The sequence below is a fragment of the Scardinius erythrophthalmus genome, assembly GCF_964197995.2.
Source record: "Scardinius erythrophthalmus genome assembly, chromosome: 3".
Lineage (NCBI taxonomy): Eukaryota > Metazoa > Chordata > Actinopteri > Cypriniformes > Leuciscidae > Scardinius > Scardinius erythrophthalmus.
The window spans coordinates 11,534,137-11,551,071 of NC_138223.1; the positions used below are offsets into that span (position 1 = coordinate 11,534,137).

At 36.1% G+C, this 16,935-nt stretch overlaps 1 protein-coding gene across 1 annotated transcript in view; it reads left to right on the top strand.

The window, feature by feature from the left end:
• Positions 1-6,147: 6,147 nt before the first annotated feature.
• ank2a (ankyrin 2a, neuronal) overlaps positions 6,148-16,935 on the top strand; it is a gene marked incomplete at its 5' end in the record, with an annotated part of 65,141 nt that continues 54,353 nt past the window's right edge. The window contains 5 exon segments of the mRNA XM_081362362.1: positions 6,148-6,273; positions 12,344-12,445; positions 14,871-14,969; positions 15,698-15,796; positions 15,949-16,047. Of these exon segments, the coding sequence (XP_081218488.1) occupies positions 6,148-6,273; positions 12,344-12,445; positions 14,871-14,969; positions 15,698-15,796; positions 15,949-16,047 (525 nt within the window).

Genomic DNA, 16,935 nt, shown 5'->3' on the forward strand with positions numbered 1-16,935 from the left:
TCCATTGCATTTCAAGATACACATTTACATTCTTATCAGTTCTTGCTTTCCCTGGGAATCGAACCCATGACCTTGGCGTTGCAAGTTTGAGCTACAGAGAGGTGGAGAGAGGTTTTCGACCAGTGTCTTGGTCATGTAATGAAGAAATGTAAAGCAAATTTTCTAGAAATGGGAATTTTTACAGGCCTGTGTATGTAAGGAAAGAAAGAACAGGGTGGTTGCCTTCATGTCTAATATGGGCTGTAGTTAATGGGAAGAAAAGTGGGAGCAGTGGGATGCATCTACAACAATTTATTTTTTTAAAAGGTGATAACACTAAAAAGCAGAAATAAAGCAATTAATCAATAAACACACATACAACACAACTGAAAATATATGATAAGAGAACTGATGAGATAAATACTGGGAAAAAAGGAGTCTACTGAATTAAAATGACAAACCATATTGGATATTTTTTGAGGGGTTGAGCTAGTTTCAAAGCACTGTGGATTGCATTATAAAAGTATATTTGTCCATAAATTAGCTGTCTCTGATTTTGGCAACATAATTTGTTGGCTACAGTTAAGTGGCTCTGTGTGCATCGGATGTTGAGTCTTTAAAATTAGTATTTGTTTACAACAATGGGATTTAAGACATATTTGTGACTGCAGTTTTTTTTTTCTCCGTTGTTTTGATTTTGTTGAAACTGATAATATTAAGGCTTATAAATAGTATATATTTGCTTGATGCTAGTTTTCATTGTCAATATATAGCTAAATATTAGCCTGACGTCGTCATACTCAGATTCTAGTCAGAACATGAACGAATACGAACTTCCCGACCTAAAAATGTTGTGGACGGGGCTAAGTTCAGCTGGAATCCAGGCTAGCGAAATTTTATTACAATTTAAAATATCATATATATTGGTTATTTAACTATCGTATCAGCCAAAAATTCTATATTGCTGCATTTCTCCTGCTTCTGTACATCTAGTGCATTAGAATGATGGATTTGTGTAAAGAAACTGGATTGAGGGTTAACTATGAGTGAGCTTTTATGAAAGATCGATGTGTTGACTAATGGCTTAATAACAAACACTAAGAGTTCCAAGACCGATTAGGTTACAGATGATGTAAGTTGAAAAGTACAGACTCAGCTATGAGAGCATATTCATTGCCTACATCAGCACACACTATACACCCATAAACTTCTGTTATATTTAAGATTTGAGTGGAGATGTTTACCGCACAGTTACATCCAGACTTCTCAGGTTGTCATTACAATGCTAGTTACCACTACAAATACATTATTGATATATTGCCCATGTATAAAGTTACTCTAAGTCACTTTAGATATAAAAAAAAGCAGCTGTGAAATTACTATTACACACATGCAAAAAGCTTGTTTTAGTGCAGGCCCCTGACACAGCACTATTTGCCATCCTTAGCAGCTGTGATGGGTGAAACATAAGCATCCTGGGTAATGATGTTCAATAAGTGTGGAGATGATGATAACCTACAGTCCCCTGGAAGCATTGCTCTCTCCGCATGGATATTTGAGACCTGGCGCCTCAGCATACACTGCTCATGTTTATCACTGTATCGATTCTGTCCTCGTCTTGTCCATTTATCAGCACTACAAGACCTGTTCGAGCTCAAATAACCATATGTCAAACATCTTTCTTGCTGTGTGGTGTTTTACAACACGTTTACAGCCTGATCCTTATCTGCTTCATCACAAAGTCCAGCTTAGGAAGTCAACAGCGACAGCATGGCAACATCCTGGCAACCACTCAATTCTCTAGCATTGTGGCAGAAACTTTTTTTTCAGACTGAGTTTGTTGATTATTTAACACTGAAATAGCTTATTGATCTGATTGACTTTGTCTAACCATAGGCGAAAACCAACAAGCAGGTTGAAGGAACTTGATTGATCTTCCCTTTTTGCCCTGCTTTTATTGTTTTTGTGTCTATGTTCATGTTACACAGCTCTTCCTCTGCTCTGGAGACTATCAGTTGTCATAAACGATCAATGCTCGCAGCTTTATAGATTTTTTTTTTTCTGCATCTGTTCAGTCTGTTGCTTTTACACATGAATAAATAACATGAGATGCAGCACGATTCATCTTGTTAAAGAAGAGAATCCCTTACTGGATTGTAACACCATCTGTAGTAAAGGAAATGTTTTCAAATCATATTAAATAATCTGTAAAGGTGGTGGGATGGCACTTTCCATGAATAGGGTAGGAAATTGGGCTTGTGTATCTGGGGAAACACACACACACACACACACATCGGGACTAATACTGACAAGTAAAATCAAAGTGGTCTAAGGTAATTCAATTTTTTTTTAATTGATACATTTTATAATTTTTTTTTTTTATTGTGAGTTTTTGAGTTCGTTTTTTGGGTACCACTTTAGTTTAGGGTCCAGTTCTCACTATTGCCTAGTTGCTTATATCAGCATGCATATTACTAGGATATTGGCTGTTTATTATTTATAAAGCACATATTAATGCCTTATTCTACATGACCTTATTCTACATCCCATAATCCAATTCCTACCCAATACCTAAACTTAACAACCTTGATATATTAATAAGCAGTAATTAGGAGTTTATTTAGGCAAATGTCATAATAGTTAGTTAATAGTGAGAATTGGACCCTAATCTAAAGTGTGACTGTTTTTTTGTTAGATATTTCTACAGATTGTCAAAAAGTTGATAGTTCATACATTTGCAAAATACTCTTCTATAACAAATGTTTTAGTTTGTCCTATAGAAACCATTGTCACATTGATCTAATTACGGTAGTGTGTCACCAATGCGTTACACCTGTTCTTGGTCAACAAATACCACCGTAACTATGGTTACTATTCACATACTGTGGTACATTTTCAGAGATCTTAGGTTCAGCATTGTATTATAGTTTGTCTTCTTACTGTAAGTATTTTCTAGATGACCACTATATTGTGCAGTTTAACCACCAGGTGTCAGTGTGCTGATGTCTAATTCACTGAGGTGTAGTTACTTTTGGAGGCCAAAAGGTGGTGTTGAAGTATTTTTACTGAGACTGAGCTCTGTCAACTCCATTCATTAAACAAATGCCCATGCAGTGTTACAGTTTGGAGTGATATGTGTGCATGTGCTAATCTCAGTGATGATTGTCTATACTTGTAAGGACCAAATTTCTGAAAATGTCCTCACTAACTTAATATTACTCACTAACACTAACTATTGAAAACTTACATGTAAGTTAATGTAGAGATAAAGTGAGATAAAGTGAAACAGGGCGCGTTCAAATGCAGCCTATAGAGTTGAAAATGTCACATTCCATTGGATAGATATACTATTAAAATATGTGTGTTAACTAGGAAGAAAGTCTCAAAACATTTGCAAATCCAAGTCAGTTCACAAAAAAGCAAATGCAAATTCAACAATAAATAATAAATAAATGTATTAATAAATGCTTTGATTAATATATTTAAAAATATGAATGCAATATTCTACTATTTAATAATACATGCATTATATATATATATATATATATATATATATATATATACTCAATTCACAATACATTCGCACATTCAAAACATGATTAAAATGCACACTACAACATTAACAAATGCAATGAATAAATACATGCAATATATATTAAATATATATTATATATATTAAATATAAATATATACAATATATATATATATATATATATATATAAAGAATGTTAATTAGGTTATGCTTTGTGAATAGGATTAACACTAAAAGTTTATTAATGTTTTTAAAAAAGAAGTCTCCTATGATCACCAAAGCTGCATTTATAGATCAAAAATACAGGAAAAGAGGGGGGAAATATGTCCCCTGTGTATGATCTCTTACAGGTGCAGGATCAAAACAAAGGAAAATCCACAAACTAACTATAGCCTACCCTTTATTTGTGAAATAAAACAGCAATGTTTCGAACAATAAGGGTGTCTAAGGAAGATCTTTATTGATCCAAAATATGCTGTTTTATTTTGCAAATACAGAGAATAGTTCTGAAAAATTGCAGATTTTCCTTAAAGGGGTGGTATAATGCCCCTTTTTACAATATGTAAAATAAGTCTCTGTTGTCCCCAGAGTGCGTATGTTTATGCGCAAATTTTATGCTCAAAATACCCAACAGATAATTTTTTTACAGCATGTTAAAATTGTCTCTTTTTTAAGGGTCAGTAAAAAACACGTCGTTTTGTGTGTGTCCCTTTAAATGTAAATGAGCTGCTGTTCCCGCACAGAGGGTGGAGCTTCAAGAGCTTGTGTGTGTTAGCAGCTCCGATTACCTCACACAGACAAACACTAAAATGTCAGAAACTGTTCTGCCTTTTATGTTTAAACTGGAATCGGAAAATGATGATGAGACTTTAGAAGAAGTGACAACATGTAGAATGCAACAGGACGTTTCTGAATGAATAGTAGATGAATTTATGTTGCTGATGTGGAGTTAACTACCTTCAAGTCTTTGATTAGCATATTCTGTCATGATAATCTAAAAAATCGCTGGTGTGGGAACTGTTGTAAGATGACATGCTATTGCATTTGTGTTACGTTCTGTATTGCATGTGAAAAGATGGATGCGACAGCTTGAGATGCAGACTCACAAATGTGCTCGACAGCAACTACTCTTCCTCTTCTCAACATGGACTGCGTGTTCCCGGGGGCGGGGTTTATGTAAATTTTAGGGTTAGTGATGTCACTAACCTGGGAGGAATGTCATGTAGTGTTGTAGTCCTTAAAAAACGATTTCTTTAAAAGCAAATATCTTCCTTTGCTTTGAACTTTGAGCATTGCAACTTTGCAGATGTTGTTTATGCTCAAACAGCAACAACACACACAAACTAAAGTTAGAAAAGTGAAATCACAGTCAACCACCCCTTTAAAAAAAAATTAATTTAATTCTGCTATGGCAAAGCTGAATTTTCAGTAGCCATTAATCTAGTCTTCAGTGTCACATGATCCTTCAGAAATCATGATTTGGTGCTCAAGAAACATTTCTTATTATTAACAATGTTGAAAAGAATCTTTTGTAACACTATAAATATCTATACTGTCACTTTAGAGCAATTTAATGCATCCTTGCTGAATAAAAAAAAAAAAAAACATGCAACAACGACTCTTAGTGTTATTTTGAGACTATACTGTCTCCGAGAGTCAGAGGCGGCTTAAGGGAGATCCTTACTAAGGAATAGTGACCTTATAGTGACCATTATAGATTTCTTTCCTCATAGCATCTGCTGTAGTCATTTCACAGACCCCTTGAGATCCAATGGGATTTATAGTACAATCCCCCTGCAGCATCCTACAGATTAAGTGCATTTCTTTATGGCACATTGATGATGCCAAATGCCTGGCTCTTTGCTGTCACTGACCCTCTGATCATCAGCCCTGGACATTTACCACAATGCCACACCACCTCACCAGGTTGGGTGTGTGACTTCAGGAGCTGAGTGTCGGAGCGTACCATTCCCCTCCAGGTGGATTTGAATATGTGGCTTGCATTGCTTTTCCCCCAGTGTATTCAAGTGTTTCTTGCTCTCCCCTGACGGCCACTGCTGTGGTCTTCCCCAAACTCCTCCCCAGCTCCGAGGAACACGCAATGTGCCACAGGTGTCCCTGTAGACAAGCTGTTTGTCATGCTCTTTGTCATTTGTGAAGCACACTCACATAGACTCAATCCTAAAGCTTTACTCGACACTAAAGCTGGATGCCTCTACATCCGGACAGGCAGGTCAGCCCTCTTCCTCTCTCTCTCTCTCTCTCTCTCTCTCTCTCTCTCTCTATTCCTAGTTCACACATGGCGATATAAGTTCAGATTCAGCAAGTGAGGCTTTTCTTTCTTCAGTCAACCAATGGACCAGACTATCAGTGGGCGGGGAAAAGAGACAAACTGTTTGCACTTCAGAGAGAATTCACAGTGGATCAGAGTTGTTAAGTTATTCCGAGTGAATTGTGGGAGGACACTGGCAAAGAGCGTCTGTTATCACTTTATTCAGAAGGAGGCACATTAAAGAGCCATTGGGAAAAGCAGAACAAGGACTGTTTTACATTAATAAGATCCACTTTATGGGATTATTCCACATCTGAAGTGATAGAGGACTACCTGTGTTGGGTTTTCTGTGGTTTTTGGCACCATGGCACACGCAGCAGCACACCTGAAAAAGGCACGGGAACTGGAACAACCTCCTGAGATAAAGGCTCTCGCCAAAGCCAGAGAGAGACGCAGGAGACACAGAGAGAGAGCAGAGCGCAAACGCAAGGTATTAATGCTTACCAACCGTTAACAACAGTACTTTAACCTCAACTTCATCCTTGCAAGCTCAGATACAGCTGACCTATTTACCTTTGGTCACATTTAGGAGTGCAAATAAGACAGTGGGAATGTCAAAATCTTTTTGGAATGCAAATAAAAACACAGACAGTCCTAATAGTATAGTCGGTGTCTTTGTAATGTGTGAATATATTATCTAGTAATCTAGATGTGTTGTTCTCCATTTTTGAATTGTTATTTATTCTTTGTGAATTGTTATTTTTTGTGCTTTTAGTGTTAGCGGATGTAAAGTGACCGTGATGAGAGTTAATCTCGCTAGGATTCACATGCACAGAGGGTTTATGGAGGTCAAAGGGTATGATGATGTCATATATGGAATGTTACATAGTGCAAGTCCAGTAATATCAGTGAAATGATGGGTGCTTTGTATAATTTAGTTTCTTGTAAAACTTCGTCCGGCTCTGCCTCATTGTCATGCATATAAATAATTAAAGAATTATTAAGAATTTGTATGATCTCTTTCTAATGCATGCAAATGTTATAATTCAGCAGTCCCAGTTAGACAACATATGCATGACTTTTTGTGCAACATCTAAAAATTATTTTTACTTTTATTGTTTTTATTTATTATTTAAATATTATTTTAATTTTTTTTTTTTTTATTGATTTTTAAAAAACTGTCATCTGTGTATAAGAATTTAACCCAGATGTTACCTGCAGTAAAAAAAAATATTTAATACAACTTTTTATAGTTGCCTTTTTTTTGTATTTTTATGCTGCATATGAGCTGTGGGGATAAATCCTGCAGTCAGCTGTTCCGCACCTGTTTCAGAGCACAGATACTGGAAGAGGCTTAGGAAATGGGATCATCTTTTATGCAAATTTGTCTCCAGAGCACAAAATCTCATTATACATATGTAATGACATGACTTTTTGATATAATGTTTTAGTTTTAAGCTTGCAATCTGCCAAGCACTTACCAGTGTTGAAAGTATTTTACTATATCAAAGATTCGATTTTTTTTAAATTGCTAATTTATTCATTTAATTTTATTTAGTAAAAATACAAGTTTAATTGGGGGGAAACTAACTGAGAAGTAGTGATGGAAAGATTGGACCAACGTTTACTCTCTTTCAGCAAAATGAACAACTCTTTGTTCAAGTCATTTTGTTCAACAAATGGAGTTAAAGGTTGCATTTTAAATAGCAAAATTCCCCATTCCCTGGTCACATATAATCTTTGATCATATTCCAAATAGGTAAATCATTATAATGCAGCCAAAAGATACATTATGAGAAACGCAAATGATTAGTTAGCCTCCAGAGTATTTCATTCATGACGTGTGACAGACGCTATGAACGAATCATTCATGAAAGAACAATTACTACTAAAGAGACCTGAAAAAGGCAACGAGGAAGTGAAAGTGTTTGTCAGTACAGATGTGTAATAAAACATGTCCCTCGCTTAATTTGCCAGTAGCACCTCAATGCAGTACACGAGATCCGGGGGGCGGAGTTGGATCCAGATATAAGGGGTGGAGATTGGTAGGTTTAGGGGTGGGTTTAGGGATTAAGGGGTGGAGATGGGTAGGTTTAGGGATCAGGGGGTGGAGATGGGTAGGTTTAGGTATATGTAAGGTGGGAGGAGTTGGATCTGGATCCGACTCCTCCCCGTGGATTTCATGTTCCGCATTGAGGACCATCTCTAATTTGTTAAGCTTTTTGACCTGGATGACCTGTAGCAGTGGCACTGGCAGTGTCATCATTACAATGTTTTCAGATGCCTATGAAAAAAATTATAATATTTGAAGCAGGTTATCATAACTTATATGCATAAGGACCAGAATTACAATTTGCATGTTGCAAACTTTCATGTACATATTGTAAATGTATATAGTACAATGTACAATTTTACAATTTTTGCACTATGATTTTTTCTCAAAAATACTGCTATTTTTTAAATGACAACATAATGATATACTGTTAAAATATTTGGGATCAGTAAGAAAATCCTTTTTGAGAAAAAAAAATCCTTTTTGGGATAGATTTTAAAAACACTGTTATTTAGCAAGGATGCGTTGAATTTACCAAAAGCAAAGACATTTATAATATTAAATATATATATATTTTCAAAAAAATACTGTAAATTTTTTCATCTGTTCATCAACTGTCTATATTAAGCAGCACAAGTGGTTTCAACATGTTTCTTGAGATGTTTCTTGAGCAGCAAATCAGCATATTAGAATATCTTCTGAAGGATTATGTAACACTGAAGAATGGAGTAATGGATGCTGAAAATTCAGCTTTTCCATCACAGGAATAAATTACATTTTTTAATGTATTAAAATAGAAAATGGTTATAAACTGTAATAATAAATAAATACAGCCTTGGTGAGCATGAGAGACTTAAAACTGTAAAAAGAAAGAAAATCTGATAGACCCAACTTTTTAACAATAGTGTTAATAATTTTGCAATATTTATTTTACATCAATATATATATATATATATATTACATTACTATATATATATATATACTATATATATATATTAATTAATATAGCAATTAATAGGTAATTTTCATTGCCATTTAAGTGAAATTACTGAACTTAAATATACGAGCTTCATAAAACTGATCATTCTAGAAGAAAATTTCAGATGGCACTTAGAGGCTTTTGCATCTGAACTCTTCATATATATATATATATATACAGTATATATATAGTATAGGGTTACAGGTAGTATAGGGGCAATTTTTTGAAAACACTTTTTGTTATACTGGTTGAAACTCCCTGAAGCGCTCTGAAGGGAGGGTGGGATCTCATGCATTCAAAGCTAGCTTGCTATACTAGCCTCTCTGAAATTGCCTACCCTACCTTTAACTGGGGGCATGGCATTGATCAGGGCAGTCAATGGCAAGTCAATATGTCTGTAGTGGAAGTCTACCTAGTGCTGAATCATTGTCTGATCAATGCTGACCACCTCGGGGCCAGAGATGACCCACAGACAGAGATGCCATCATGCCATTCGGTCTGATTCACTGCAGGCATTACTATAGCTGTGTAATCTTGGTAGTACTCCTCATGGATAGTTGTTTTAAACTGCTTTGCAAGGATTTTCTTTAAGGATAATAACCTCTTTTAGATGGTGCTCCATGATTTACATAGTCTTGCAAATGTTGCATTTTAAACACTAAAGATGATAGGACAACCAAGGTTTTTTTTAATTAACAGCCTCTTGCTCCAGTCAAGACTTTTTTGACTTCAGTTGTCCCAGTGGATGCACATTCCTGGACCTCAGGAGGAAAAGGACAGGTTTCCCAGCTGGCAGGATTGCCCTTTGCTGGGCCTTGCTCTGTCTGTCCGAGCCTAGAGGGGTTAAAAATAGCCCAGCCCTGGATCCCGGACAGGGCGGATATTTGGCCTGATATAGCTATGGGAGACACGTTAACGGCCGCAGTTGTCAGTCACAAAGCCAGGCAGGAAGAGAGACAAGACTGGAAAAGAAGAGGAGACAAGAGCCAAGAGGTCTACGACACACAATTTCATAGAAGACTCAGAGCAGGGATCAGAGAGAGCGCATAAGAGATTATGTTCGGGACCTGAGGAGAAAGATAGACATGAAAGTTTGGGGGATTTTGCATTAGCTGGATAGATGCTCTGATGCTGATAATTGAATGGGCTCCTGGGTACTACCTGAAGACTGAGGATAATGCAAACCCATAAAGCTAAGTGCATGTGAGCGAGTTGGAATCAATCTTCCGAGAAGTGATTTGATGTTCAGTGGTTTGTTATCACTGGAAAAGACACAGCAAGTGCGGAATCTATACGAAAGGTCCAGACATTGATGTAAAGTGTAGTGCTGTTTTTTTTTTTGCAAAGCTTTGGGTCACTCTTTACCATGGGCAATGCGGCAATGTGTAGGGTGTGTGGTTCAGATAAAGGCCTGCGGACCATTGGAAGTGATCCATATCTGGACCATTACTACAGCTCTGTGGCAGATACCATGGTAAGGCAAACCCTTAATGAAATCTAGGTTCAGTAGACATTTGTTTAGGGGATTTTCCTGCAAAAAAAAAAAAAGACCAGCGTATGTTGTGTTTGTGATAATGGGGTCAAAAGCAGAACATTCCTAACTAAGAATTCTCTTATTCTTTTAGTAAACATGGCAATAGCATTTAAGATCTCAATTAGAACATTCAACTTGTATGACTTTATTTCTTCGCTGGAACATAAAAGAAGATATTTTGAAAAATAGTTTTTTTGTGTGTGTGTGTGTGCGCAATGGAAATCAATAGGTACTAAACTGTTTGGTTACCATACCAACATTCTTCAAAATATCTTCTTTTGTGTGACAGGTTTGGAACAACATGATGGTGAGTAAATGATAATATATATCTATATATATATATATTTGAGTGAACTATTTCTTTAACTTCTTAACTAGCTTAACCAGCAATTTGGTCAACTAGTGTCACCAGAAAGACCATGTTAATTGACTAGCTTCACCAAGATTTGGCCTGGCTGGTCTGACCAGCACCAAAACAGCAATAACCAACAAAACCTGCTGGAAATATTTGTTTCAACAATTTTTGTATTCAACTTTTTAGCTGTTTAATTCATTTTTATACTTGATTTTTTTCTTGCCCACAAGAGCTCAAACAGTGGAGTATGTGCAATTCATGAACAAATGTATCATTTCTGTTACCAATGGTTAAGTCTTATCCCACACATGTTAAAATGTGACCTCTCAACCTCAAAAGGAGCAGAGGTCATGCCCTGAACATTTCAGTCAAGAGCCTGTGATGGCCTGACACATTAATGCTTCATGTTCGACATGACCTGAGATGTACTGATTTATTGCCGGAGCTTGGCGCCAATTCTCTTGTCATTTCTATTTGAACTAAAATAAATAAATACCTGAATGCTGGCTTGAACTGATAAAAAAGCCTATATAATAGGCATATAAAATAGTTTTCTGGAATTTTAAAGGTTTTAATATTTTTATAACAATACTGTCTGCATGTTTTAATACATTTTGTGCAGCTGTTGAAAGGTAATGTTGTACTTTCCCTGTCTACCTGCTCTGTAGTCGTTATTAAACAGTACATTGAGGATTTTGTGTTTGCATTGCACATGCAGGTTTTATTTGTCACAGTTGGGACTCTTATGTCAAGGGCTTTCAAAGGAACTGCTCTATAGTAGTACAAACCAACACATGTTCGCTGATTGATGCCAAATCTGAAATTTGATCTTAGCATTAATTTTCTTCTTCGCATGGCAAGACTTTCGGTGCAAAACCATACACACATTCAGATCTGTGTGTGTGTGTGTGTGTGTGTGTGTCTCATGTCAGCTGCCTTCGTTCTGTTTTGCTGTCTATATTTAGCAGAGTCACAGTCAAACACACAATGCTGATAAAAGGAGATAGCCTACACCCACTAAAATGATAAACTTCACATACGTGCTGAGACATAAACACATATAAACTTTATGAATCCTGACAAATACTTGTTAAAAAGTTTGGGGTTGTATGATTTTCTTTGTTTTTTTTAAAAAAAGTCCTTATGCTCACCTCGAAATGACAGGAAAACTGTCATATCATTACAATTTAAAATATTTTTTTTTATTATAATATATTTTAAAATGAAATATATTCCTGGGATGCAAAGCTGAATTTTCAGCATCATTACCCCAGTCTTCAGTGTCACATGATCCTTCAGAAACCATTCTAATATGCTGATTTGCTGCTCAAATTAGTTTGATTCGTTGATTAATAGAACGTAACAATGTAAAAAAATCTTTACTGTCACTTTTGATCAATTTAATGCAATTTAATGCTTACTGACCCCACATTTTTAAATGGTAATGTACTATCTAATGTAGGTAATAGGACCATCCTACTGAAAAAAGTCAGATCTCACCCTACATTTGTCATATTATGGAAGTAAAATGAGTTGCATTGACTTTGATCACTTAAATATTGCATTGTAATTTCTCAATGTTTTACCAGAGCTGGGCTGATGTTTCCTAATGTTTTTTTATGGTGTGTTGTTTCTACAGTCGGACAGTAACACCAGCTTCCTGAGAGCAGCCAGAGCAGGAAATGTTGAAAAGGTACTGGAGTTCCTCAAGAGCGGACAGGACATTTCTACATGCAACCAGGTAACTTCTTCCATGAACCAGGATTTCAGTGTTACAAAAAACAAGAAATGAATGCAATGTTTTCTCATCATTTTCCTCAGCCTCAATTTACACTTATTTAAAGGCTGGCTTTGGAGACGATCTGAAGGGAGGGTGGGATCTTATGCTTTCAAAGCTAGCTTGCTATTGCTAGCCTCTCCGATATTGCCTACCCTACCTTTAATTCAAATAAATTCAACATTTGGATGTTTTTCACACTGTGACAGTTCACACATTTTTTTAGATTATGTATTTATATTAATATAATATAATATGTGGATATAAAATATGTTGGGTAATGCTTAATTCTAAGGCCTATGTTTTCCAAGAAGCAGGTTGCCATGAACTTCTTTCCAGCTTAAGAGACATATTCTGTCATCTCTGTGTTAGCTATGCACTCTTTAGAAAGTCCTAGTAGATTGTTCTTTGTGAGGGAAGGATAATCCTGATTATTAGAAATGCGCCTGCTTTTTTAGCACACATTTCATTATGATGTTAGAGAGCGATACTGATTCCTGACAAATGCTGCATTGCCATCAGGACATCATCAGCTAGGCAGTTCTTTCTAGTATATCAAAGGCTTTTTACTCATGCGTGTCTCTGGCAGCTGTTCACACTCCCGACCTTCTGTACCTTCTGCATAACCAAACCCTCCCACTGTCACAGCACTGCTGTGTTCAACCATTCCTTGCAAATTACCCCTGGCATAATAACAATGCACGGATATCACCAAATATATTGAAAGCAAATGGATCTTTAATCTTAAAATGTGTGAAGTCAATACGGAACTCAAAATCAAATAGTCCTAAAATGCAAACATGCACATAAAATAAAACTTTATCCAGTCAGATATGCTAACTTTTATCAATGGACAGAAGATACTACATGCAAACGAGGTTTGGCACAGGCATGAACTACAAAATTGCCAACCAATCATCTTCATGGCACTGGTTTTTAGCAGGGTGTGCCACATAAATATGATGCAAATGTAGTACTGAGTCATTATACTAGCAAACAAATACCCAGAAACCATGACCAACCATGGGGAAAAAGAGAAAGTATCTTAATGTTACACAACACTGGTTTAACAAGACTGTAGAATAAATGTAGAAGGCATAATTCACTAAGTTTGACAGTGTGTCCAAATTGAATAGCATATCTGCCGATTTATGATGAAAAGTGTGATTGTGCTGTCTTGTTATTTTTTATTATTATTAAATGCAACTGGATGTGAAATTTTGTTATCAATGGCATTAAAAATAATAAAATAAATTGTGGCTCGATCTATCAAAATATGTTTTGGAATTTAAAATAGCAAAATGTATTGATGGAAGTGATGGTGACGGGTCTAATTAATCTAATATAATTCATTTCATTTTATTCAAATTTTCTATTAAAATGGACTAAAAAATTACATCAGAGACATGTCATAGGGTTGCTGGGGACCCTTTATTATGTAGAGGACTGAATTTGCCTCTGCTCCAAAGCATAATAGTTTTTCCCATGACATTTATCCATCATGATGTCATATGGAGTCGCCAGTAATGAGCATGTCAGCACAACAATGGACAAACATTCCATGTTCTTTTCTCTCGAGTCCACTCTTCTAATCCTCGCTGAGTGATATTGCAACATAATCTGCCCATGTTTTATCTGTTTTTTTCTTTCTTTCCACTCTTTCACTGGAATCCCTCTCTCCGGATGCAAAAACTCATCCAGCTTTCATTATCGAAATAAATGAGATTAAAGTCTAGTTAATTCTCTCTGCTCTTACTGACGTGTCTGAATGTTAGCCACACTGCGTTACACAAGAGCTGTCATGATTTACCGATCAAACACGGAATGAGGTGCATTAGTAAATTAAGACAGGTGGTGAAGTCGGAATTAGGGGAATGCTTATTTACAGCTCGAGAAAAAGAGATTAAACACTGAAATTCCACGTTTAACATGTAAGCATGATTTATTAATAGCATAAGTGACTTTGACATGATATAATGAAAATGACACATTTTACAATGGTTAAAATTCGCAACAATCTTTTTCTGATCATTGCTCTGAAATAGAAAAAAGGCTGTTGCCAAATTTAGCCATAGTAAAATCTGTAATAATAACTATTCTTTATATAAGGGATTTTTAAACTGGGTCTGGGAAAAGTTGAGTTAAGATGAGTTGATATGAGATTAACCATAATCTTTAATCTTTTAATTAATCTCCTTAATTTTTTCTCTAGAGCTATACATAACAATGTCCTATATTTAGTAATCAATCTAGAGAAATCATATGAGTGATCTATTACTGTAGAGTATAGGAAAAGATTTTATTCTAGTATTACCCTTGTCAAATTTTCCTGCTATCTATCATTTGCACTAATAAAAAATATTTTAATCATGTCCCACTTTGCGCTTAGAATGGACTCAATGCGCTCCATCTAGCAGCCAAAGAGGGTCACGTGGGGCTGGTGGAGGAACTTTTGGAGAGGGGTGCGACCGTGGACTCTTCAACCAAGGTTAAGCACACATAAACACTCACAAATTGGAAAGAGGGGTATGTGATTCCCAAATGGCTAGAGAAAGTAAATCTGATGGAATGTTAGTCATCCAGCACTGTGATATGATGAGTACAGTTGGACTCTGTTGATTCCTGTCATCTGTCACACAGGGCCAAACAGACACACCCACACAAGCCAGGAACTATAAACAAATGACCAGCAATCACACTGACAGCAGAGAGCTCTATACTGCAAGGACCATTTTTTAAAAATATTATTATGGACTAGATTCATAAAAGTCATTTTTGCCTGATAAGATTTCTACAATTTCATGCAAGCAGTGAGTGAATCAGGTCAAAGTGTCCATGTTGAGTGAGTGTCCCCTACAGTCCCAATTGGCAAATGGCTTTTCTTGTTTTAAGCATAAACTTCTTAGATTTGTGCATAAAAAAGATAAAAAGGTGCTTTTGGGTCAAGAAAAATTATGTATTTTCTTTTTATGTACTGCAATTTTGCCTCTGAAGTAAAAGTATGTTGTTTTGATATCTTGTTATAGATACTTTTTTATAATTTGTTGGGGTATTTTGACTGTAAATCAAACCCACAAGACTTATTAATAAACAATTTTCAGCTTTTTTCAGTGTCGACCCTTTGTGATTCACACAATATATGAATATGTACACAATATGAACATACTCACACGCAAACAAGTGCACAATTAATATGTCTCTCCCTTTCCTCTTCAGAAAGGGAACACTGCATTACACATTGCTTGTCTTGCTGGGCAGAAAGAGGTTGCGAAGCTGTTGGTGAAAAGAGGAGCAGATGTAAACTCCCAGTCGCAGGTGAGAAAAGCATAAATTATATAAATTATAATAATAATATACAATCAAATAATAATTCATTTAATTTAAGTATTATTTTATAAATTGTTATATTTAATAATATATAATAATAATAATAATAATAATAATAATATACTTGTATGTTACTACAGAATGGCTTCAGTCCACTTTATATGGCTGCTCAAGAGAATCACCTGGATGTTGTGCGATATCTTCTGGAGAATGGTGGAAACCAGAGCACAGCCACAGAGGTTTGTGATTGCGAGTGTGTGTGTGTGTGTGTGTGTGTGTGTGTGTGTGTGTGTGTGTGTGTGTGTGTGTTTGTGTTTGTGTTTTTATTCTTTGCAACATGCCCATTCAAGTATATCTGTTACTCTTAAAGGTGCAATGCGCAACATTTCATGTTAAAAATACCCGTTTTTCCAACCCATACATGCTTAAACAATTGCCTGATGAGCTGAATGAGCCCTTCTCTGATCACTGCGATTGCCTCTATAATCCTGTACAGTAAAATAAAAAAGAGAGATTCGGGACGGAATTTGAGACTGGGCGTGACGTCATGCGCGTTCACGCTCACCTGGCTATGTCTGGCAGGTTTGTGTATTCACCGCCATTCTCCGTATCAGCGAAGACAACTCGAGCGACAAAACTTTAGTCAACTTTCGACAAAAGTAGAAGATGGATTCCAAGAGACCGTGTGGTCCATGAGCGTGCACACCTTTGGTTGCAGTTTCGCTTGTCGCCAGAGGGGGGCATAGTTCTGCAAAAACTCAAAGACTTGCGCATTGCACCTTTAAAGAGGACCTATTATGTTTTTCTTTTTTTCTTTTTTACATTTTCAACTTTCTTTATTGTGTAATGTGGTTGTTTGACCATGAAAAAGGTCTGCAAAGTTACAAAGTCCACTCCAAAGTGAGTTATTCTATATAGCACTTTTTCTGAACTCCCAGAAACACCTTGATTGTAGTCTTGAGTTTTCTTTCGCGTACAAACTCATAATATCGCTCATTTGAATAATTTCCACCCTAGGCATATGCAAAAAAGGGGGGCCTGATTGAGTAAGTAGTGTGTTGAAACTCGTGGTTATGGTAAGGGGGCGTGACATTCCGAAACACGCTCAAAGCAGTTGACCAATCACA